At 40.9% G+C, this 23203-nt stretch overlaps 1 protein-coding gene across 1 annotated transcript in view; it reads right to left on the bottom strand.

Annotated features, from left to right (window-relative positions):
- Positions 1-9287, bottom strand: part of CHIC2 (cysteine rich hydrophobic domain 2) — a 55780-nt gene extending 46493 nt beyond the window's left edge. The window contains exon 1 of the mRNA XM_001493501.7: positions 8675-9287. Within this exon, the coding sequence (XP_001493551.1) occupies positions 8675-8793 (119 nt within the window). The 5' untranslated portion in view covers positions 8794-9287. The remainder of the gene's footprint in view (positions 1-8674) is intronic.
- Between the last annotated feature and the right edge of the window lie 13916 nt (positions 9288-23203).

The raw sequence follows: 23203 nt of genomic DNA, 5'->3' as shown, positions 1-23203 counted from the left end.
ATGCTTTTAACTTCTGATGATACAGGAATTCAACTAATCCACCTCAACTACTTCAAATTAAGGAAAAAAGATTTTGTATACCTAATTTATACATATTTTAGAATATTCTTCATACTTACATAAATCTTATGAGAAACACAATGATGATAAATTATTTTAAGAAATAATATGTGGTGGAATTGGTTTATGGTATAGACTACCAAAAACAGCAATTTCAAGTAATGTTTAGAATTGAATAGTTTAGAATAGTTCAGAAAGAAGGCTGGGGACATAGGAAATCCTTCACTGGACTAACCAAGAACTCCACTGTAACTACAAGGCAAGACCAAATAGAACAAAACAAGGAGCTCTCGCAGGAAGCATATATATGTGTGCGTGTGCATGCATGTGCACGCGTACCCAAAAGTCCAACCAACTCTACCCTAAGAAACTTCATTTACTAGATGGTAGGATGGAAAAGAGCCTTTAAGAAGAAAAAATCAGGCCAGCCCTGTGACTGAATAGTTCAGTTCACGTGTTCCACTTCAGCGGCCCAGAGTTTCGTCATTTTGGATCCTGAGCGTGGACCAAGCACCACTCATCAGGCCATGCTGTGTCCCACATAGCACAACCAGAAGGACCTACAACTAGAATATACAACTACATACTGGGGGGGTTTTAGGAAGAATAAAAGAAAAGATGGGCAACAGATGTTAGCTCAGATCCAATCTTAAAAAAAAAAAAGAAGAAAAAATCATTTTTCCAGGTCTTTGTGAGAAAATTTCAGCCCTTGTGAAACCAATTTAGTTTTAAGTGGAAAGATGTAAAAAGCACAATCTTTTCCTCGAATCTAATGAACAAATCATTGTCAAACACCACACATCTTGTAGCTAAAGGCTACCACTTTGAAGTCCTCACTTCAAACTCTATGATGTTGTGGGAAAGCCCCTCTCCACTTCTGCCACATGTCTGTTCTCTTGGCATACTAGCTGCCCTGTGGAAGCAGAACAGGAAATGCAGGCATGTCATCAAGATAGTGTCCAGTCAACAGTAAGGGCAGCCACAGTTCTTTGACCTCACCCTCTAGAAAGCCAAAACAAAAAACAAAAACAAAACAAACAAAAAAAACCCACAACTAGGGAAAGAGACAGCAAAAGCAGCCATTGCTGTGTTTTCCCATACCTCATGGAAAAGCTGTGAAATTTGACAGCTTATGGACAGAATTCTAATACCTCCTCTATCTAAAGATTATCACCCTCGACCTAGGCCACTATCATGTCTCATCTATACATGTTCCAATAGCCTACCTACCATTCTCCCATTTCACTTTAAGCCCTCTACAATCTTTCTGGACCCTTCTGAGCTCACTAACCTCATTTCCAGGCACTAAGCCCTTTGTTCACTATACTCTAACCACAATACAGAAGTATCCTCTCAGTTCCTCAGGCAGGCCAAGCTTATTTTGCTATCCTCCAGACCTGAGGTGCTTTTCACAGGACTCTTTCATCCTTCCTAAATGTTACCTTCTCGGAGAGGTTTTCCCTAATCACATTATTTTCAATCACTGCACTCTATTGGTTCTATTTCATAGCAATTTTTTCAGATATAATTTGTCTATTACCTGTAAACTCCATGAGGGCAGAGGAACTATGTGTGTTTCACTCATAACTGTATACCCAGAGCCTCACATAATACCTAGTACAAAATTTAACAAATACTTTTTAAATTACTTACCAGGAAACCTCAAGAAGACAACTGATAATGAAGGATTAAGCAAAAAATGCTCTGAGGAAACAAATTATCTTAAAATCCAACTATTAAAATTTAAGCATCTGAGGGGCCGGCTCCGTGGCTGAGTGGTTAAGTTTGCACGCTCCACTGCAGCGGCCCAGGATTCGGATCCTAGGTGCGGACATGGCACCGCTCATCAGGCCATGTTGGGGCGGCGTCCCACATCCCACAACTAGAGGGACCGGCAACTAAGATATACAACTGTGTACAAGGGGGGTTTGGGGAGATAAAGAAGAAAAAAAAAAAAAAAAAAAAGATTGGCAACAGTTGTTAGCCCAGGTGCCAATCCTTAAAAAAAAAAAAAAAGAGGAAGACTGGCAACAGCGGTTAGCCCACGTGCCAATCTTTAAAAAACAAAATAAAATAAAATTTAAGCATCTGAATCCAGCACTCAGAAGCAACTTCTCTTACTTTATACAGGGTTCTAACAAGGTTGGTTGCCTCATTTCTAACCTACAGCTGACCAATTAGAAAGAAACGAAGAAGGTAAACAGGAAGCAACAAGCCACACGTGAAATTCAAAAGAAGTGCCATTTAGAGAAGACCCTCAAACCCCAAAACACCTCAATGGCCTCTAAGCACATCACTGTATACCAACCTGGTAATAACTGCTCTTGATTAAATGTTTCCTCTACTCAATCACATAATTCAATCTCAGGATCTTATTTTAAAGCAAGAAAGCATATGTCATCTTTTAGGTTGCTTTCCAAGAAAATGGTATAATTAACCAAAAAATGTGCACAAAGGGATAAACATCAAAATACGTGATAAGTGATATTTGCTGAATGGCTACTGTGGTTCCAGGTCATGAGATAAATTATTCCTGACTCTCACACTTAATCTCTGAGACAGATATCATCCCTTCTGCAGATGAGAAAACTAGAGTTCAGAAAAGTTAATGGTTAGAGTTAGGAAGTACCTGAGAGTTGAAACCAATCTGCTTGACGTCAAAGACCACACTCTTGCCAGAGCACCGTCTACTACTTTCCAAATGTGTCTGACATGAGAATCTACCTAAGCTCTTATTAAAAAGAAAAATTCCTATACTCTTCCCCTAAAGATTCTGATTGGGGATATCTGGGGTAAGAACCTAAAATGTGTATTTTTAAAAATGCCCTTAGTGATTCTGATAATCAGGCAAACTTCAGAAATCTTGTACTGGGAGTAAAGCTAGACTGCATAAACATGGAAACACTGATATGAGATATGGTTTTATAAATGGATTCCAAAACAAATTATGAAAACTCACAAAAAAGTTTTACACAAAAGATAATGAGGTACTCAGAGTAAAATACTAAGAGTCTCTGTTGCTATATGTTATATTTGAAGCTTAATTTTATTGAGAATGAAATCTTAAGTAGCTTTATAGTAGATTAGAAAGCTAAGCCAGACATAGATACAACAGAGACTTAAAAGATTCCCTTCTGAGTATACAGTTAGTTAGTCTCATATCCCAGGCCTTTAATCTATTAGGAATATAAACTCAGGTTGGAGTTCAAGAACGGTTCTCAAAAATATTATTCCTTAGAATAATATTATTATTTAGAGTAATGTTACTTAGAATAATAGTATTTGATTATTTATCATCATAAATAATTCCATATAACTTACTTTTCACCATTTCATCCCTGTATTCCACTTAGCTAGTCAAATAAAATTTTGAGTACTAGTCAATTTCACATCTGTTGGTAGGCAGCAATCCAACACTGAATTATTTGGACTGAAACACCATGTGAATCTCAAATACAAATATGGCAAAATTTTGACACTTCAGTTTACTACCATATTTCTCATTTCTTTAAGAAAGTTTACCCACTGAGAAGTTTTAGTAGTTGTCCCAATTAAAATGTTTAGCATTTTTTTCCTTCATATTATCAAAGATATGTTCAATGCTATATTCTAAACCAAACTAGTCTCCTTTCAAATTATAAACAGTAAGAAAAATCTCTGGGAAAAAGAATGTCTGCCTTAATTTGACAATTTCCTCATAATCACCAAATTTTGTTCAAAAACAAAAGAGGGGGGGGGCCAGCCCAGTGGTGTAGTGGTTAAGTTCACGCACTCCACTTCAGCAGCCTGGAGTTTGTGTGTTTGGATCCTGGACACAGACCTACACACAGCTTGTCAAGCCACACTGTGGCAGCGTCCCACATACAAAGTAGTGGAAGACTGGCATAGATACTGGCTCAGGGACAATCTTTCTCAAGCAAAAAGAGGAAGACTAGCAACAGATGTTAGTTCATGGCCAATCTTCTACCAGGAAAAAAAAAAAAAGAGGAGCCAGTTATCTTTTGAATGTGATTTTATGAGTTCTATTGTAAAATATTGTTTACCTCCATGAGGAGGTACAGAAAATGAAGAAAACAGTTATTCCTTTGGCAATTCTGACAAGACCCATGGATGTATGCAATTAGCTCCCTTATTTAGAGAACATTTCAGACCTATAATATTCCAGACACTATATTAAGTAATGGAGAAACAAAGACCAATAAGCACAATCCCTGTCCTCAAAGAACTTTACAGCCTTGCAGAAAAACATCAATAAGGTCTTCAAAAATCTCAAAAGTTTAATCTTTCAAAATGGAATATGCCTTATAAATTATGCTGGTTGGGGGAAAGGAAGAGAGAATTATGAAGTTTTAAAAAATTGTTTAATTGAAGTGATTCTGTTATTTGGGCAAATCATGTTCGGGTCTCTTGGTGGTGGTAACAGTATCTAGTAGCAGTTTTGAAATACTGATAACATTTCAAGACGGACAATTTTTCATTTACTCTATCATTTGAAAAGTCAATAAATACTAAGGTGTTCTTGTGATGTCATCTACAGAAAGATCCTATTGTACTCCAAGCAGTTTCCAAATTTGTTCAAGCCACATCTGTAAATCTTTTGATTTTCTACAGCATACCTGAGACAAAGATGAGCAAAGAGAGCAATGTCCCACAGCCAGTGATTAAAACTGGTGCTGAAGGGTAAGGAATTATTTGTAGAGATGGTCGGAAGATTACAGCTCAGAAGAGAGTACACAAAGACAATAATTTAGTGAAATTAGAAGAGAATAAAATGAAAAACAAACCTCAACAAAATAACTCGGCTCTATGACAGAGCTTAATTTAGAAGAGAAAGAGTACACCTGCCCTAGGAAAGCCCCAAGTTTGATTCTGATATGGGAGGGCATAAAGTAAAATAGGAGCAAATAATGTCAGTTATGATAATAGTTGGAAAATACTCACCTAAAACTAGTTTTAAATTCTAATTTTTAGATTAACACATCATTTAGCTCTATCATTGTGAAAAATCAAAGTCAACAAATGATCATTATATTTTGCACAAATTTATTCTGAGGGGTAAAGAACTCCATAATTTAAACATATTAACCAATGTGGCCAATACTACCTAATAAATTAGTTTCTTCCTCATCTTCATTACATGATGAGAAATCATACACACACAAACAGAAAATCTACTTTTAATTGAAGTGTGAGCTCAAGCCTTTTCAATCACATGTACATAAATATTATGCAACGATAGGAACTTATCACTTTCCTCCCTTCTTTCAAATACCACTTTTCCTCAAAATATGCTTCTGCACAAGATTTCTCCCTGTTGGAGCTACCACTCTGTTCCATATTTTCTACATGCAAATCTAATATGAAGGAAATTATTATACTCATCCAGAAGAATGTCAAGAAAGAATACTGATCGTGTTGAAAGCACAAGGTATAAGTCTGACTTGGGGTCAATACAAAAATATTTGTATTAAACATGACATTAAAGCAGACTTTGTTTAGGCAAATTATACATTGTGCATCCTTACGTCCCAAAAATCTGATTATGCCCCCAAACCAACCAAGACCTGCCTGTGTAGCAAAAAATGGAAGGTAACTTACTTTCTCACATCACTATAATGACATGCCAAATCACGCCATATTGAGTATACAGTGATTTCTAAAATAAGAGTAATATTGTAATGCCATATATAAAGTAGGGAGAAAAAAAGAGTTGAAATATTCAACTATAAAGGTCTACTCAAAAGTGAAATCTGTGAAAACACGGATTACAGATGATTCAGTTTACATTACCATTTACTTTCAAACTGGTAAGGGAAGACCGCTCTGACCAGCTCCTCAGTTAAAAAACGGTGGGGGGAGGGGGGCAGCAGCAGTGATAAGTTTAACCAGTCTTACTATAACTGTTTTAATAGCTCTTCCTCCTTATATTTAAAGGCAAGAAAAACTGAATATGCTCCACAGTTACAGTAACCCATAAGCACCAGTTTCAAAACCTTTATAGGTGCTAACTGGGCTACTCATTGGCATAGTACGCCTGTGAATTATGCATGACAGAGTCATATTAAAAAAAGTTTTGTATTACTATGCTTATCTATGCCATCACAAAACAGGCTTAGGTTTTCAATGCAGCAAGATCCCTATTAACTCTCATCAAAATAGTTCACATAGTAATTTAACCTCATATAAACTGCTAAGAAATGGGAAAAAACAGACTAAAGTGAATCACTGTTAGGTCTGAAAATGGCAGTTCAGATTTCTTAGTACTCTGCTTTACATGTCTGTTTCTCAAAGTGGAACACTATAGGTGTGAAGGATAATTAATAAAGGCTGATATTTATTGAGCGCAGTACTACACAACGTGATGAATTCTTTGCATGTACTGTCTCATTTAATCCTTAATAATCTTAAAAGTTAGGAACTATACTATCCTGATCTTAACTGAAGAGACACAGATAATTTACCCAAAAAGTGGCAGAGGACAGATTTGAAGCCAGAGTCCAGAACCAAGGTAATATGGAAGAGCAGGAAGTGTTTGAGGGAGATCACAGAAATACTAACTCTCAATGTAGAAAGGCATCCCGTTTACTGGTAGCATATAGTTCCTCCTTATCCTCTGGAATAGTGGTTTTCACTCTTGGCTACATATTAGAATCACTTGTGGGACTTTTTTAAAAACCATCCATTCCTGGGACCCTCACTCAGATACTTGGCCTTCAATTGTCCTGGCCTAGGGCAAAGACTGGGTTGGGTTTTTTTAAAGCTCCCCAGGTGATTCTAACGGGGAGCTAACATCAAAACCACCAATAATTCTCTCACACCCTGTTAACCTCTCTGAGTAGCCAACTACAATCAAATTTACTGATCACCTACTTGGCTCTGAGCACTTCACCTACTATATTTTCCATTTACCCAAGAGTGCTTAGCTTTTCTTTTCCTTCAACAGAGGAAACATTACAACTACAGCTGCCCCTTTCTAAATAACAAAATTTTGCCAGCTTTCTTTGATATGAGGAATGTAGGGGGAAAGGTGGGCGGATAGCATGAAAAAGTTTGAAAATCCCTTCTTTAAGCACCCATATAATCCTCAGGTTTAAAACAATGTGAAAAGGTCCTAAGAGCCAAACTAAAAATTAAATGGCAGGCTATGAGTCTAAAAAAGTTCTGTGATGTATGTTAAAGATTTAATATCTATGATATTTAGTGACATTTCTTAATTTTGCTGGCAATGACAGTTACAACACTAAGTAAGTTATTGTGGTGATAAATTCCATTGTCTTCTCATGGCTCTGTGACAGTGATTATGCAGTGTTTTTACCCTCTTAAGCCACCTGAATATAAACTAACAGGTGCTAAAGAAATCAAAGAATTACATCAGGATACCCAAACAACAGTATGTCTGGTCATATCATGTACTGAGAAACGCAAGGATTTTGCTGACAATCTTATATGGGATCTTATACGAGATGTCTCACTGTTGGACTCAAACTTATTCCCTGCACATCCCACTCACCCTATACCAAAAATATTATGAAAACTGTTCCAGACCGTCTCAGACTTGCTGGCCCTTTTATTTCACCCAAGGTGAAGGGTGAAGATATCTGACAAGCAGGGAAGTTTGATCTATGATTTGAATAAGCGATCTAAAATGAAAAAGAGTACAAATACTTCAAGTTGTACCAAACTCGACTTCTCGGAGAAACATTACAAAACTTCCTGCTTCCGGACAGCTCATTATTTGGTTCAAGTTTTCACATTCCTTTATTAGTCATAACCTTTCAGAAAGCTCTCATTCGCTATTGTTTGAATAATATCAGACTTCTAAAACGTTGCTAACTGGACTTACAGAAACCCTTACCAAATGAAGCAGCCACCCTAGAGTTCATGCCCCATGGAGGGCCTTAGATCACAAAGAACCCAACCCTCAGTAACCTGAGCAGAGTGTGTCCATCACCTAGATTTGTTAAAAAAAAAAAAAAAAAAATTAGTTGTAAAACATCTATAGTGCTGCATATCTTACATACACGTTCCTCTATACATTTTTATCACATACAATGACAGAACTTGCACGAGCTCCGCAGAAACTGACTCTGCGAGAAACCAGGACGACCTATGGGTATGTGCGAAATGGACACCACGACCGTGAACCACTCGTTACCGATTGTCACTGGGGTCTCACACGGCCAAGATCTGGCCTTTGAGCCATATGTCACTAGGCTCAGAGGCACAGACGAGGAAAGAGAACCACAGGGCAACGGGATGAGACAACGAGGGGGAGGCACCTCATAAATACGTGTACTTCCACCCCGAAGCCGAATGGGTGGCCCGAAGGGCAGACCCTAGAGAAAAGCCCTGTCTTCTGGGACCCGTCACCGTCCCGGGCCTGTAGGGCCTGCTGAGAGGTGGGTGTCGGGGAGTAAGGCAGCGTCTGTCTCCACTTCGGAGACCTAAACAAACGAAAATACGGCAAGTTCTCACTTCCTGGTCGCCTCCTCCTCCCGAAGGCCCCCGGCACAGGCACAGGACAGACGCCGCGGAAAGAGAGCTCCCGAGGAGGAAGGGCCCCCCCTCAGCCCTGCACCTCCCGTCCTCGCCCTCGCCCTCCTCCGGGCCTTACACGGTGACGTGACCGGAGCCGCGGACCACCACCGGGTCCGGGGAGTACTTGAGCAGCTGCTCCTCCAGGGCCCGCTCCTCGTCCTCCTCCTCCTCATAGATCTCGTCGAAATCCGCCATCCTGAGCCTCCGAGGCCCTCTGCCCGAAGGGGCCTGACTCCAGGGGCCGCGGCCGGGATCCGGGCTGGCGAGGCGGCGGAGGCTGCGGGGAGTCGCTGCCGCGGGCTCAGAGGCCGCGGAGTTCGCTCTTGGCTGTCTCGGCTCAGGCTACAGAGGAGATGGGGTCCCGGCCGTCGCCGCAGCCGCCGCCATTACCGTCAGCAATAACAACAACACAATGTCAACATCCGCCCAACGGCCGACACCTCCACCAGCTCCGCCGCCGCCGTCGCCGCCGCAGCAGCAACTCAGGCAACCACAGCAACAGCCAGGGCTACCCGCAGCGGGAGCAGCCGGCTACGGCATCGCGAGACTTCCCGGGAGTGCGGGCGGGCGCGTGGGCGCGTGGGCGCGCGGGCTGGCGGGCGGGAGCGCGCACGTGAGGCCTCGCGCGCTCCCAGGCCGCCTTCCTTCCCTCCTCCGCTTCCCCCCCACCGACGACGCCTTGGGCGCGCGCTCCCGCCGGCCGGGCCCCGCCCTCCAGCAAATGGGTCGCCCGCACGCTGAAGGGGTGGCCCGGCGGGCCGGAGGCGTTGACCCCGATTCACATAACAGAGCTCGGAGTGTCTGGTGGGGCGCTTAGTTCCCCAAAGTAATCTCTAACCAAAACAAACAGCTAAAAATAAAAACCCGGGTGGAATAGAGAATTTATTGTGCGTGTGATTGCCAGTTTATCTAATAATCGAATCTCGCTTTTCGTCAGTTTTTTTAGTTTGTGATGAGAACCAGAGTCAGTACTTCCCCAGTTAGAGGAGCCCAACAGGCACACCGCAAATATTTTTGTCCACCATAGTACAGGACTTTTCAAAACATGTCCAAATTCAAACATCTTGACCCATCATCCCCTTAAATATAGTCCAATATGTGAGGCCAATGACGCTGACTTGTTTTTCCTTACAAGAAAAGTCATTGTAGTTACGCTATGAAACAAAATTGACAAATTCTCTGGACTCCAGATACGACGATGCAGTTTCCTGCCCCAGTTCCTTCATCAACCATAACCTGTTTTCTTCCATTAAAATCTTAGGGAATACCTTTCTCTTCCTTTCAGCTCTTCTCACGAAAGGGAAGGGGAGCTGGGAAAGAGTTTAATGGATTCTGCTTGCCTTCCTGGACCTCTGGTAAAGTCCTACGGGTCACCTTGGGTACTTGGTTTCATAGTCAAGAACCTGTCCAGGCATCCAAATAATTCCAGGACAGGAGTGGGCTCCTGAGAGAGCCCTGGACATTGAGCATATACTGTGGGGAAAAGGATAGTCATAGTGGACCCAGCGCTGGTCAGACTGTTCACCAAGTACAGTGTTTCCATCCTGGCAGTTCACTTTACGTGGGTCATTGTTGAAGTTGAGAAAGTGCAAAGGAGGGCAATGAGGACAATGAGAAATGCCAAACAATCTCCTTTTGGAAATGGTTGAAGTAAATGAGCATAGTTAGCCAAGAAAAGATGAAGGAAAAACACAGTAATGTGTCAGACTTGCTATGTAGCTCCCCAGAGGACATTTATTCATTTATTCATTCACCAAATGTTTACTCAGTTCTAACTATGTGGAAGGCACTGTGCAAGGGTGGGTGTGTTTGTGTTTGTGTGTGTGTGTGTGTATGTATGAATGAGACACAGTCCCTGCCTTCCAGCAGCTTGTTTATCACTAAGGCAAGCAATTGTAATTCTGTCAAGTCCTCCCAGAGGAGTATACAGAGAGTGCTAACAAAGCACGCAGAAAGGAGCTCAGTTTGGTGGTTAACAATGGCCTCTGGAGCCTGACTGCCTGCATTTGAACCTCAGCTCTGCCCCTTACTCTGTGATCTTGGACAAGTCACTTAACCTCTCTGTTCCTCATGTGTAAAATGAAACAATACCGCACTGGGCTGCTCTGCAGATTAAATGGATGAATATATGTGAAGTGCTTAGAAGTGAGCATGGCACGCAGTAAATACAGGATGACAATAGGAGATCTCTAAGGCCCCATCCAGCTAATCAGTTCTATGAGGTTCAGCACAATTTTTTGCATTATGTAATGCTTTACTTTTTATGAAGCACATATATAATATATCATTTGATATTCCCCAAGAACCCTGTGAGGTAACCAAGGAAGATGTAATTTATTCCTAAGTTTCAGAGATGCTATGTGACTTTCTCATGGCCAAATGGCTATTTAAGAGTCAAACTCAGGGCGTCAACTCCAGTGCACTGGGTAGGCCAAGCTCCTGAATTTCCTTCTTGGCAAGAACCAGGCAGCCAGTGGCTTCACTCAGTTAAAGGAGTGGCTTCAAACAGGAGGGTGAGAAAAGGAAACAAGAGGAAGGAAGGTCAGTGTGTTCTGGGCATGGCCCACACCCTGTGTGCTGTGACTGAGAACTCACCTTTCTGTAGAAACAGTGGCCAAGATAAGGGGCTAGTGCCCCCAATACCTAAATCATCATGTAGCTGACAAATTCCCAAGGGCAGAGGAAGTCATGCACAGCTCCTTAAATCTCTAGCACTTTCCACAGTTCCTGCTTCTGAGAAGGAGCCCAATAAATGTTATCTGAATTAAGATATATTGTTTCTAGTGCTATTTCCAGAACATCATGAGTTAATTAGACTTCCTAGGACTGTGAGAACCTCACCCTTATCTTAATGCTGGTTCTGTGTGGGGGAACTGTTCTTACTCTAAGATCAGTTCAACAGAGAGATCTTTGTAACTCCCACTGCCTCAGTGTAAGGCAGGGGCTGTCTTATTTTTGCTCTTCCTATTTTGCTGTTCTTTTTCCTGCTCTGAAAAACCTGTCAGAGCCAGCAAAAGGGTGTGGGATCTGGGAACGAGGCCAAGAGGCTGAAGGAAGATGAGTCAAACATTTCCCCGATGATGGTTGACATCATAATCCCAAACTTCACCCCAACCCCTCAGGGTCCAGTTTCCCGTCGGACTCCTTCCCCAGTCTCTTCCTGAGGACAAACTCCCCTTCTCAGTATCTTTTCTCTTAGTGTTCAGGTGCTCTCCGGCTCTCTGCTGTATCAACTTCTCTCCATCTGAGTTCCCCTTTACATTCCTGCTTCACACACTTTCATGTTTACCTTCAGACCAAAATGCTCAAAACCAAACAGGATAATGCCTCAGGGCCTCATGAGGCAACAAATCTTCTGTTGCTTTTAAGGCAAATATTCCTAGATTTGAAAACTTCAAGTTCTGTCACTACCTAGCTGAGTGGCCTTGGGCAGATTCAACTTTCTAAGCTTCCTTTTCTTCATCCTGAAATGGAACCTATGTCATGAGGTTAGCAAGGATCAAATGAGGTAATGCATGTGCTGTGGACTGAATTGTGTCCCCCAAAATTCATTTGTGGAAGCCCTAACCCCAATGCAATGGTATTTGGAGATAAGGATTTGGGGGGTAATGAGGTTTGGATGAGGTCATGAGGGTACGGTCCTCAGGATGAGATTAGTGCCTTTATAACAAGAGACCAGAGAGGTAGGTCTTGGTCTCTCCCCCCAACTCTCCCCTTGGTGTCAGGCAGAAAGAAGACTGCCAATTACAAGCCAGCAAGTCGGGCCTCACCAGGAGCCAAATCAACCTGCGCTTTGATCTTGCACTTCCAGTCTCCAGAACTGGGAGAAATAAATTTCTGTTATTTAAGTTACCCAGTCTATGGTCTTTTGTTATGGCAGCCTGAGCTGACAAAGGTGGCATGTAAACCCTCATTTGTTCACTCATTCATTAAACAAATATGCATTGAGTTATTCCCATGTGCCATACTCCGTGTCAGGAACTAGGGTTTAGCAATAAGGTAGTAAACAAAACACAGTCCCTGCCTTCATGGAGCATAAAGTCCATTGGGAGGGCTGACAGACAATTATAAAAATGGTTAACTATTAGAATTGTGATCAGTCCTGTGGAGAAGAAGAGGGGTGTCCATGAGATTAGTTAACAGACCTAACTCACTCTGAGAAATCAGAAATTCTTCTCTGGGGAAATGACATTTAAGGTGAGCTAAGAAAAAGTATGAGGGTGGGGAAATAGAAGAGAGGAGAAAGTTCCAGGCAGCAGAAACAGCACGTTTGTCTTAATTAGTTTGGGTCGCTATAACAGAATACCATAGACTACATGGCTTATAAACAACAGAAATTTATTTTTCTGCCCTCATGACCTAATCATCTACCAAATGCCCCCATCTCCTAATACCATCACGTTGGGGGTTAAGATTTCAACATGTGAATCTTGGAGGAGCACAAACATTTAGTCTATAGTAATGTTTAAAGACCCTGGGGCACAAAAGAGCATGACCCAAATCAGGTACAAACCAGAGCTAGTGAGGTTGGACCATAGTGAGGAAGGCAGAGACAAACTGAGATGGGGGTGAAGAGGTTGGGAGAAACTTGAAGGCCTTGGTAAGGAGTCTGAAGTTCATCCTAAAAGTAAAGGAGATACACTGAGGATGTGAAGCCAGGCAGTGACAATATCAGAAGTGCATTTTAAAATCTCCAAATGGGAGACCAGTAGTCCAACCTACCGAGCATGCATCCCCACTTCTTCTCAAACAGTACACATCCCCCTCTTCTTGGATGATTTGCGGTAAGTTGTATCTCTCCCACTAACAGTACATGTGATTGAGTTAAGCTGACCCCATCCCCAATTCCAAGAGTGGGCATGTGACCTAGGACTGGCAAATCAGAGAGCATGGGGCACAGTGATTGGTTTGAATGGACATGTGATTCAGACAGAATCAATGAGATTCAATAGCAGAGCTTTTAATAAAACTATTGGGAAGGTGGGAAAAATCTCTTTTTCTGTGAATCTGCTAGGAGCCATGTTGCTCTTGCAATCGTAGAAACTGCCCGAGAATGATGACAACACTGAAGAAACTAGGGCCAAGGGATGAAGCAAACATGACTTCGTCCTGATGACTGTGTTTGAGTCACCTGAGTTCAGCCTCACTTAAAGATCTCCCAGGTTTGTAGGAGAGGATAATGAATTCAGTTTGTGGAATGTGAGACACCCAATGGAGATGCCTCGTAGAACATAGATAGACAGAGATATTAGATAGACAGATGAATAGATGTGTGGGTGGATGGATGGATAGACAAGACCAAGGGGGGAAAAGGGAGAAACAGAGGGAGAAGCTCAAAAGAGAAGTCTTGTCAGGAAATAAATACATTTGGGATCTATCAGTTCATAGATGGTAAAGATAGCCATGGAAGTGACAAAGATGGCTCAAAAGCCAAGAGGTGAGATGGCCCGGAGAGAGAGTGAGAAGATAAGAGGATCTAAGATGAAGGAATTTCAGTGATTAGAGATGGGGAGAGGAGGAGGGACTGGCAAAAGAAATTGAGAGGGAGCAGCCAAAGTGGTGAGAGGCAAACTGAGAAAGTAAAAGGAGAGAAAAGTTAAAGAAGGAGGTAGTAATCGTCCATGTGAGATTCTGCAGAGATGGTGTAAGATAGAAACTAAATGGTGACCACTGTATTTAGGAGAATAGCAAATCCTGGGGAAGGACTCAACAAGCAACTTGACAGAGCCAACACAGAATCCCTTCACTCTACACACACATAGAAATCCTAGATCAAACATAACCATTAAGAAAACAGTAGCAAAGGGGAGCATAACTTGCCTCTCCTTAGGTGTGGACTATGTGTAGACACTTCCTTCCAAACAGTGCAGTGTAGAAAGCAGGGAAGACTGACTTTACAGTGGCGACACCTGACAAACACTACTGCAGCCAGGTAATCAAGATCAACATCAACAGCCACAAATCCTGTTGATAGTAGGTACCTCTGTTATGATATGATGAAAAGAGCACTTAGGCTTTCTGATCTTCCTCCCCAAAACCCATAACCCCAATCACGAGAAAAACATTTGACAAATTCCAGTAGTGAGGCATCCTACAAAATACCCAAACCATTCTCCTGAAGACCGTCAAGGTCATCAAAAACAAGGAAAGCCAGAGAAACTGTCACAGTCCAGAGGAGCATAAGGAGACATGACAACTAAATGTAATGTGGTATCGTGGTTTGGATTCTGGAACTTAAAAAGGAAATTAGGTAAAAACTAAGGAAATCTGAACAAACTATGGACTTTAGTTAACAGTAAATGCATCAGTATTTGTTCCTTAATTTTAGCAAACATACTGTAAGATGTTAATAGAGAAAACTGAGTGCAGGAATATAGGAAACTCCCTGTACAATCTTCTCCATTTTTCTTAAAGTCTAAAACTGCTCTAAAAGATAAAGTCTATAAAAAAAATAGTAATACTGAAAAAAATTAAAAAATAGTAAATGTAGAATTCAAAAGAGAGAAGAAACTTTGTAGTGTGCCAGAAGTAAAGATAAAGCTTAAAGCTTGAGTGATAGACTCGTAGACGATCCCCTGGGCTGGGAAGAGGAAGAGTAAGGGGAATTACTGGACCAGAAGTAGGTCCCAGCAGTTAAAGGCAGGAGGTTTTGTTTGTTTGTTTGTTTCATCGAGGTCACATTGGTTTATAACATTATGTGAATTTCAGGTGTACATCATTATATTTCCTCTTCTGTATAGACTGCACTATGTTCACCACCACAAGTCTAGTTGCTGTTTGTCACTGTACACATGTGCCGCTTTACCCCTTTCACCCTCCCCTCACCGTATTCTCCTCTGGTAACCACCAATCTGTTCTCTGTATCTATGTGTTGTTTGTTTGTCTTCCACAGATGAGTGAAATCATATGGTAAATATCCTTCTCGGTCTGACTTATTTCACTTAGCATAATAACCTCAAGTCCATCCATGTTGTCACAAGTGGCAAGATACATATATACAATGGAATGCTACTCAGCCCTAAAAAGGCAGGGGTTTTAATATCCATGCTGTGATAGGAGACTTGGCCATGGGTAGGTTAAAGGCAGGACCACAGCATCCAACTAGGACGGGCTACAAGAGAGAAAGCAGAAAAACTCTGCCCATGGGCCCAAGGAAGCAATGTGGAAAATATTTCTCTTGGAATTCTGGTTTGAAGAAATATAGGTCTCTGATGAAAAATCAAAGCCCCAGGCCTGTACTCTGCTTGACTGCCATGTCTAAATTTACACCAAGCTTGTGATACAGGAATGGTCAACCTAAGAAACTAGTTGAGGGAGGGGTCATATCTAGCATATGATTTCTGAAAAAGGCAAATGGATGGGACCTAGAACACAGTGTCTAGTAAACACACAGAGTATGTTAGCTATTTTTCTTATTACTCTGTCTTTATTAACACTTAACAAGTGGGTTAGAGATAATAATACTAACAATAATGTATGATTTATGAAGTTCTGAACCTAGTTTATTTGGATGGGGTAGATGTAGTATGAGGAAATGGCTTCAGGAGAAAAAATATTCAGTGTCAGCCGTGAGCAGCATCTTCCAACCATGAGCAGCATCTTCCAGCCATGAGTACTATCATCCTAGGTGTGAGGAAGAATTTTAAATTGCATCAAGCAGGTTTTTTTCTTGTTTTTCAAAATATGCTTTTTGGTGAGGAATACTGGCCCTGAACTAAGATCTGTTGCCAATTTTCCTTCTTTTTTTTTTTTTTCCTCCCCAAAGCCCCAGTACATAGTTGTATATCCTAGTTGTAAGTTCTTCTATGTGGGATGCCACCACAGCATGGCGTGATGAGTGGTGCGTAGGTCTGTGCCCTGAATCTGAACCAGCGGATCCCGTGCCCCAGAAGTAGAGTGCGCAAACTTAACCACTCGGCCACGGGGCAGCCCCATCATCCCTATTTTACATATATGCAAACTGAGGCAAAAGGAAATTAGGTAACTTGGCCCAAGGCCACACAACCAGAAAGTGGTTGAACCAGGAGCTGAGTCTAAACAATATGTTTCCTTGCCCCATGATCTTCCCACTGTGCTCTACAGTCTTTTTTTTTTTAAAGATTTTATTTTTCCTTTTTCTCCCCAATACATAGTTGTGTATTTTTAGTTGTGGGTCCTTCTAGTTGTGGCATGTGGGATGCTGCCTCAGCATGGCTTGACGATTGGTGCCATGTCCGCGCCCAGGATCCGAACCAGCAAAGCCCTGGGCTGCTGAAGCGGAGTGCGTGAACTTAACCACTCAGCCACAGGGCCAGCCCCTGCTCTATGGTCTTAAACACCAGCAGAGAAATATTCAGATTGCTTCCTTCTATCTTCCCAATACCTACAAGAGTGCCTAGCATATAGTCATTGCTTTATAAATATTAAATAGATGGCTACACGTATGAAATAATTCTGTTTTCATTTTGCCCTTGATCATCTCACACTGTACATATATACTTAGTTCAACGTCTGTCTTCAATTATTTTTACAATTTATCTGTAAAATCCATGTGGATTCTCTTAGATTACCCTAGAATATCTATGGCTGCTCAGTTGATTTAAACCAACACTGTAAATATGACATACAAGTTATACTGGATCTTCCTCATGCCATCTTTTAAATTCACAAACGTCTGGAGACTACTCCTAAAATCATAGGCTCATAAAACAGAATGGAGTCCAGAAGTCATCTCATCCACACTGGTCTCCAAAACCATGCTTCAGTCTCAATCATGTGGTGCTTCTTTCTCTATCAAACATCTCCAATAACTATATTAAATATCTGTAGCTTATTGAACATATACAAAAATACTTTATTACGTTCTGCCACAGTTCTTAAAGATTATTCTTTTTCAAACTGGAGTCTAGGACTGTGTCTTGGCTATTTTTTTTATTCCAAGCCCTTGAATATTGCCTGTAGTCCAAGAGTCATTCAAGATATCTTCATCTGTTAATTCTCTGGGGAGACACAAAACAAGCTTACTCTTTCTTCTAGGTGACAGTCCTTCAAATAGGTGAAGATATCTCTATCTAAAATCTTTTTTCTTTGAGCTAAATATGCCCATTTACTTCAATCATTTTTCCTCCAAGAAGTAGGTTCAAGTTCCTAACACTACAGAGGCTGCATCTGACTGCTATCAACTCTGTTTGGTCAATAGCTCTGTTTTTTATTATCTGGGGCTCAGAACAAGACGTAGTGTGATTTGACCAGTGTGATAGATAGCCTCCAAGATGATCCCTAATGAGCCTCATCAGCTGGTATTCACATCCCTCTGTAGTCCCCTCCCACAATGAATAGAGCTGACCTGTGTGACCAATAGGATTTGTGAAAGTGAGACTATGTGACTTCTGAGGCTAAATTATAAAAGACATGGCAGCATCCACCTTATTCTCTTAAATCACTCACTCTGGGGGAAGCCAGTTGCCATGTCATGAGGACACTCAAACAGCGCCTTAGGGAGGCTCACAGGGAGAGGAACTGAGGCCTCCTGCCACTCTTGTGAGTGAGCTATCCTCAAAGCAGATGCTCTAGCCCTAGCCAAGCCTTCAGATGACTACAGCCCCAACTAACATATTGACTGCAATGCTAGGAGAGACCCTGTGCCAGACCACCCAGCTAAGCCCCTCACCACTTCCTAACCCACAGAAGCTGTCAGAAATAACAAATGTTTATTGTTGTTTTCCGTCACTAAGGTGCGGGGTAATTGGTTATGTAGCAATATAACCAAGTCATAAGAAAAAATAAAAAAGGGACCAGCACTTCCCTCTTGACCTGGACAACATAAGAAACAGTAGAAAGGCAAGGAAAAATAGATTGAGTAGATTGATCAAACTATTAAAATTTAAAGTTTTGGAGGACGGTGTGGCCCCATGGCCGAGTGGTTAAGTTCGTGCACTCTGCTGCAGGCGGCCCAGTGTTTTGTTGGTTCGAATCCTGGGCGCGGACATGGCACTGCTCATCAAACCACGTTGAGGCAGCGTCCCACATGCCACAACTAGAAGGACCCACAATGAAGAATATACAACTATGTACCGGGGAGTTTTGGGGAGAAAAGGAAAAAAATAAAATCTTTAAAAAAAAAGTTTTGGGGGGATTTGTGTGTCTGTGTGTAAAAGTTTCTTTGGTATCTTTTTTAGTGAAGTTATTTTACTTATCCCTCTGTAGTATCGCCCTAGTGCCATTCTTAACTTATATAGACACTCAATACATGACTTCTGAAATATTGGGCTTCATCTTGAAGGCTTGAGGAGCACAACAAATTTTTGCTCCTAAATGGGTGTGAAATTTTCACCTCCTAAATGAGGGTGAAAATTTACTCTCTACCCCTTTGAACTCTCACTGGGAGCCAATGAGCTTGTTACTCACCCATGTTAAGATTTTCCTAAACTTCTTTGAACATGGTACATGGAAGAGTTGGATTTCATGGTTATAATCGTGGTGGACTCCTCATGCGATTAAGTTTCGGCAGTACCCAGCTTCACATGGGAACTTTGAAGAAAACTTGCCCTATGCCCTCTCTCACTGCTCCCTCCCCACCCCACCACATACACACTGGCCTTGCTCTGGTGTGTTTTCACTCCTATCTACCTTTTCCTTATAATATTTTCTCATATCACTTTCTTTCTGAATGTCTGCATTTTACATTCATACTTTTGAACTTTCTTTTCTACTTTCATTGACTAGTATGTTTCAACCTCTTCTTAAAACCTGTGTTACATGGGGCCGGCCTGCTGGCACAGTGGCTAAGTTCACATGCTCTGCTTTTGGGCCAGGGTTCCCAGGTTCGGATCCTGGGCACGGACCTACACACTGCTCATCAAGCCATGCTGTGGCAGCATTCCACATAGAAGAAGTAGAACAGCTTACAACTAGGATATACAACTATATAACTATGTACTGGGGCTTTGGGGAGAAAAAATAAACAACCTGAGTTACTTTTATATAGAACTAAAATTTTAAAGATCAAATTCTCTCAAGTAAGTTAACTTTAGGGCTGCAGTATCCAAGGTATTCTGTTGCTCCTAGTGATGTGAGGCACTTAAGGAGATGCGTGAATAATTTCAGGCTTTGGGAGACAATCTACTAACTCTGTACTTGGTCTATTTAAAGATATCAGTGTGTCCTTTGAAGATGTAATGCACAACGAAGTAAACTGGAGATTCAGAAAATTAAACACACCTTACTTACCAGGAGAATAACTTAGACATGGAGGAACAAGATAGTTCTAAGTAAACTTCTTCAGAAGTCCTTCTATTATCTTTTCTGTGGTAGTTAATTGCAACATTTGGAAGATATTTGGATACGAACGTGTAAAAGAATGGAATGTCTCTATTCAGAAAAATAAGGAAAAAATGAGGCAAAGAAAAAAGACCATCTGTAAGCAGAAATAACATTTAATTCTGTGTTGGCCTAGTGGTTAACACTTTACAAAACAATTTCATTCATAATATCTCATCTGACCCTCACAACTCTCCAGTAAAATAAACAGAAACATATCATTCCTATTATATAGACTTCAGAGAAGACTGAGTTAAATGACTTATTCAAACCTAAATGGCTCCTAAAAAGCTGAAATACAATTAAAATCTGAGACTCCTTTTGTTTCTGTGCATAAGTTCCCACTACAAGGAAGGGAAGATAAATCAGAAGGAAAAAATATAAACTTAATGAGAAAATGAGGCTAACCATTTTTATGCAGTATAATGAGGAATTGCTGAGTGGTTACAAAAATTGTCATTTATCTCCCCAAACATTTAACAATCCCAGGATGATATTTAAGACGTGGGAAACTGGGTTGACTCAGTACCTGTTATCCTCATCTGTGCAGTGGAGCTAATTATAGCACTCATTGCATAGAGTTGTTGGGAGGATTAAATGAAATTACATATGTAGAAAAAAAGGAATTATATATGTAAAAAATAATAAGTACTCAATAAATGTTAGTTGTTATTAGTGATGACAATGTTATATCACTCAGGGTGGATAGAATACTGGAATAAAGAGGAGATAATGCATATGCATTTTCATGCTGCATTATAATCAGTCTATTCTTAAGTATCTTCCTTCAATTCTCTTATCTAGAGCATGAGGACAATATTCCTTTCTAGCTGCCTCTTTCACAGAAACAATTCACCATGCTGGACCATGTTCTGAGCACCTACAAATCCCTGTAGAAATACAAGAAGATGCTGCAACCATTCCTCTCTTTCAGTCTTTCTCTCTGAGCAAAGCCATACTCTCGGGTAGTGGAAAGGGTTTATGAGTGACTAGGCATCCATTCAGACCTGCACAGTTGCCAGACAACTTAAGAATTCAATGAGTGAACTGGAAGAAGAGTCAGCTTGATGTTATTGTTTACCAAGATTCAAATGAACAGCTCACATTATCTATGAGAGGTTCATTGAGGTAGCAATGCATGTGTCATCTAAGGAATGGACAGATTATTTCCCATGGATTAGCATAATGATTAGCCGTGAGAGGTTTATCCACAGGAGATGCTTCCTCTGAATGTCCCAACAAGTCTATTGTGGCTACTGCTCACTTTAGAAGTCATCCTTCCTTGCCCAGAGATCCTACTCAGTCTGTTAAGTCCCTGTAAGTTCATTTCCACAGCAGCCCTCCTGCCACCCCACTGCCAACCATGAGGACCTGTTTAAGGACATGTCACATGAGCAGTTGATCATTCTTGTTAGTATCACAGCGCTGATCATTCATGATTAGAGCATGACTGTTGACTAAATCAGGGTCCATTTGGACTCATCTACACCCTGTGGCATCAGCATGTGGTTCTATCCTGTCCTGCCTGACTTGAGATGCTTTAGGAATGATGTAACTTGGCAAACAAACCAAAAATCAAAAGCTCTTTAAACGGTAATCTCAGATCAACTAGGAGAGATGCCAATCAACCCATGAATGTAATGTTTCTCACATGTTGATTCTATAATTAGTGCCTACTAATACAGGTTTTTTTCAGGTTACTGAGTTTACAAACTTTTGGTAGCTCAGGACCCTACCATCACACACACGTCAAATGTCGTTTTGATAAATGTCGTTGCCAAAGGGTCAGATATTACTTTCCGTTCTCATTCCTAAGGTGATCAAAGACAACATTTGGATGGTCCTGTTGAGCAGAGCAGTTCGGTCAGATTTAATTGAGTCAGATTAGGCTCATACCATTAGCGAATAGTTCCACAATCCTTTTTAATCCCCCTTTTGTTTCTGGATCATCATTAAAATAGCATAGAAACAACCTAACATAATTCGAATTATGTTTGTCTGTAATGAGCCTATCTTTCATTTTTCTGTCCACTCAACCTTAAGAGATCTTTTTGTGATTTATTAACTACCGTCTTTATGTTTTCCTACATGACATTAAATTATACAATCTTAGAAATTTTACTGTATACTTTCTCTCCCAAGTTAGTGTTAAAACTTCCCTTTTTAGAAAATTGATTTTTATCCCTCCTTTTTGTTTTCTTCTACCTTTTCCGTATTTTCTTTCTCCCGAGATATATTCTTTCTTTCTTTCGACCATAATCACAATGGCCTCTTTTTTTTCCCCCTTCATTTCCTTAAGTAATATCTCAAAGGTGTTTTAATCACTCACTGAAAAGCTGTGTTAAAAATGTAAACCACCTACCATCTTTGAAGATTAACATTTAATATTTCTTTGGACTTAGACTATATAACAGTAGATACAAAAATATTTTTTTAAATATAGGAAAGATCTTTGTCAAAGGGATGCATATTTTATCCTCTCTGCGACATTGGCTAAAGGCTATAGTCTGTCAAAATGAACATTTTGCAATGTGAATTTATTCTGAGAAAATCTAGTCCTGTGAAATGCTTTTAGAAAAAACAAAGGAGGAGAGTGTTTCTTCTTTTCTTTTCTTTTCTTTAGTGTCAATTGCTATGCTTTGTTTCAATTAGCAAAATTAAATTCAAACTGTCTTAATAAATAAAGACATTTATTGGCTTCACTGATGGTTAGAGTATAGAGGTGGGGCAGTCAAAGTGCAATTTGATCAGACCTCCAGCTCCATTTCGGGACTCTGTTTATTTCTGAGTATTAAAGTCTTCCCTCTTCTCTGCAAAATGACTGCAGTAGATCCAGCCCTCATATTTACACCTCACAGTCTCCAGAGCGTGAGAGAGGATCAGAGTTCTTGAAATCCCCCCCAACAGTTCTGAGATCTGCTCTTATTAGACCTTCTCAACACATGCTGCTTACCAAGCCAGTCACTGTGGAAGGGATAACATATATGACTGGCTTAGGCTAGATCACATGCTCCTCTTTGGAGCCATAGATAGCGTCAGCTTCCCCAGAATTCCAAGGCTGAATCCAAACACTATGAATGCTGTAGAAGCAACCAACAGGTGACCACTATAAACAAATCTGGGAAATACTGGCTTAGACCCACTTCTTAATTCAAGCACAATCTTGAAAATGGAGAAGACTTAAAATCTGGAGAACAAGCATGAAGAAGAGACAGGCTCCATGAGATTTATCATTGCTAAAACGTAGTAAAAGGAACTGTTAGAACATGAGCCCCATTAGGAGAAAATTTTATCTGTTATGTTCACC

Source organism: Equus caballus, chromosome 3 (assembly GCF_041296265.1).
Source record: "Equus caballus isolate H_3958 breed thoroughbred chromosome 3, TB-T2T, whole genome shotgun sequence".
Taxonomy (NCBI): Eukaryota; Metazoa; Chordata; class Mammalia; order Perissodactyla; family Equidae; genus Equus; species Equus caballus.
Note: the sequence above shows the minus strand (reverse complement) of the source record. Positions and strands in the feature narration are given on the sequence as shown.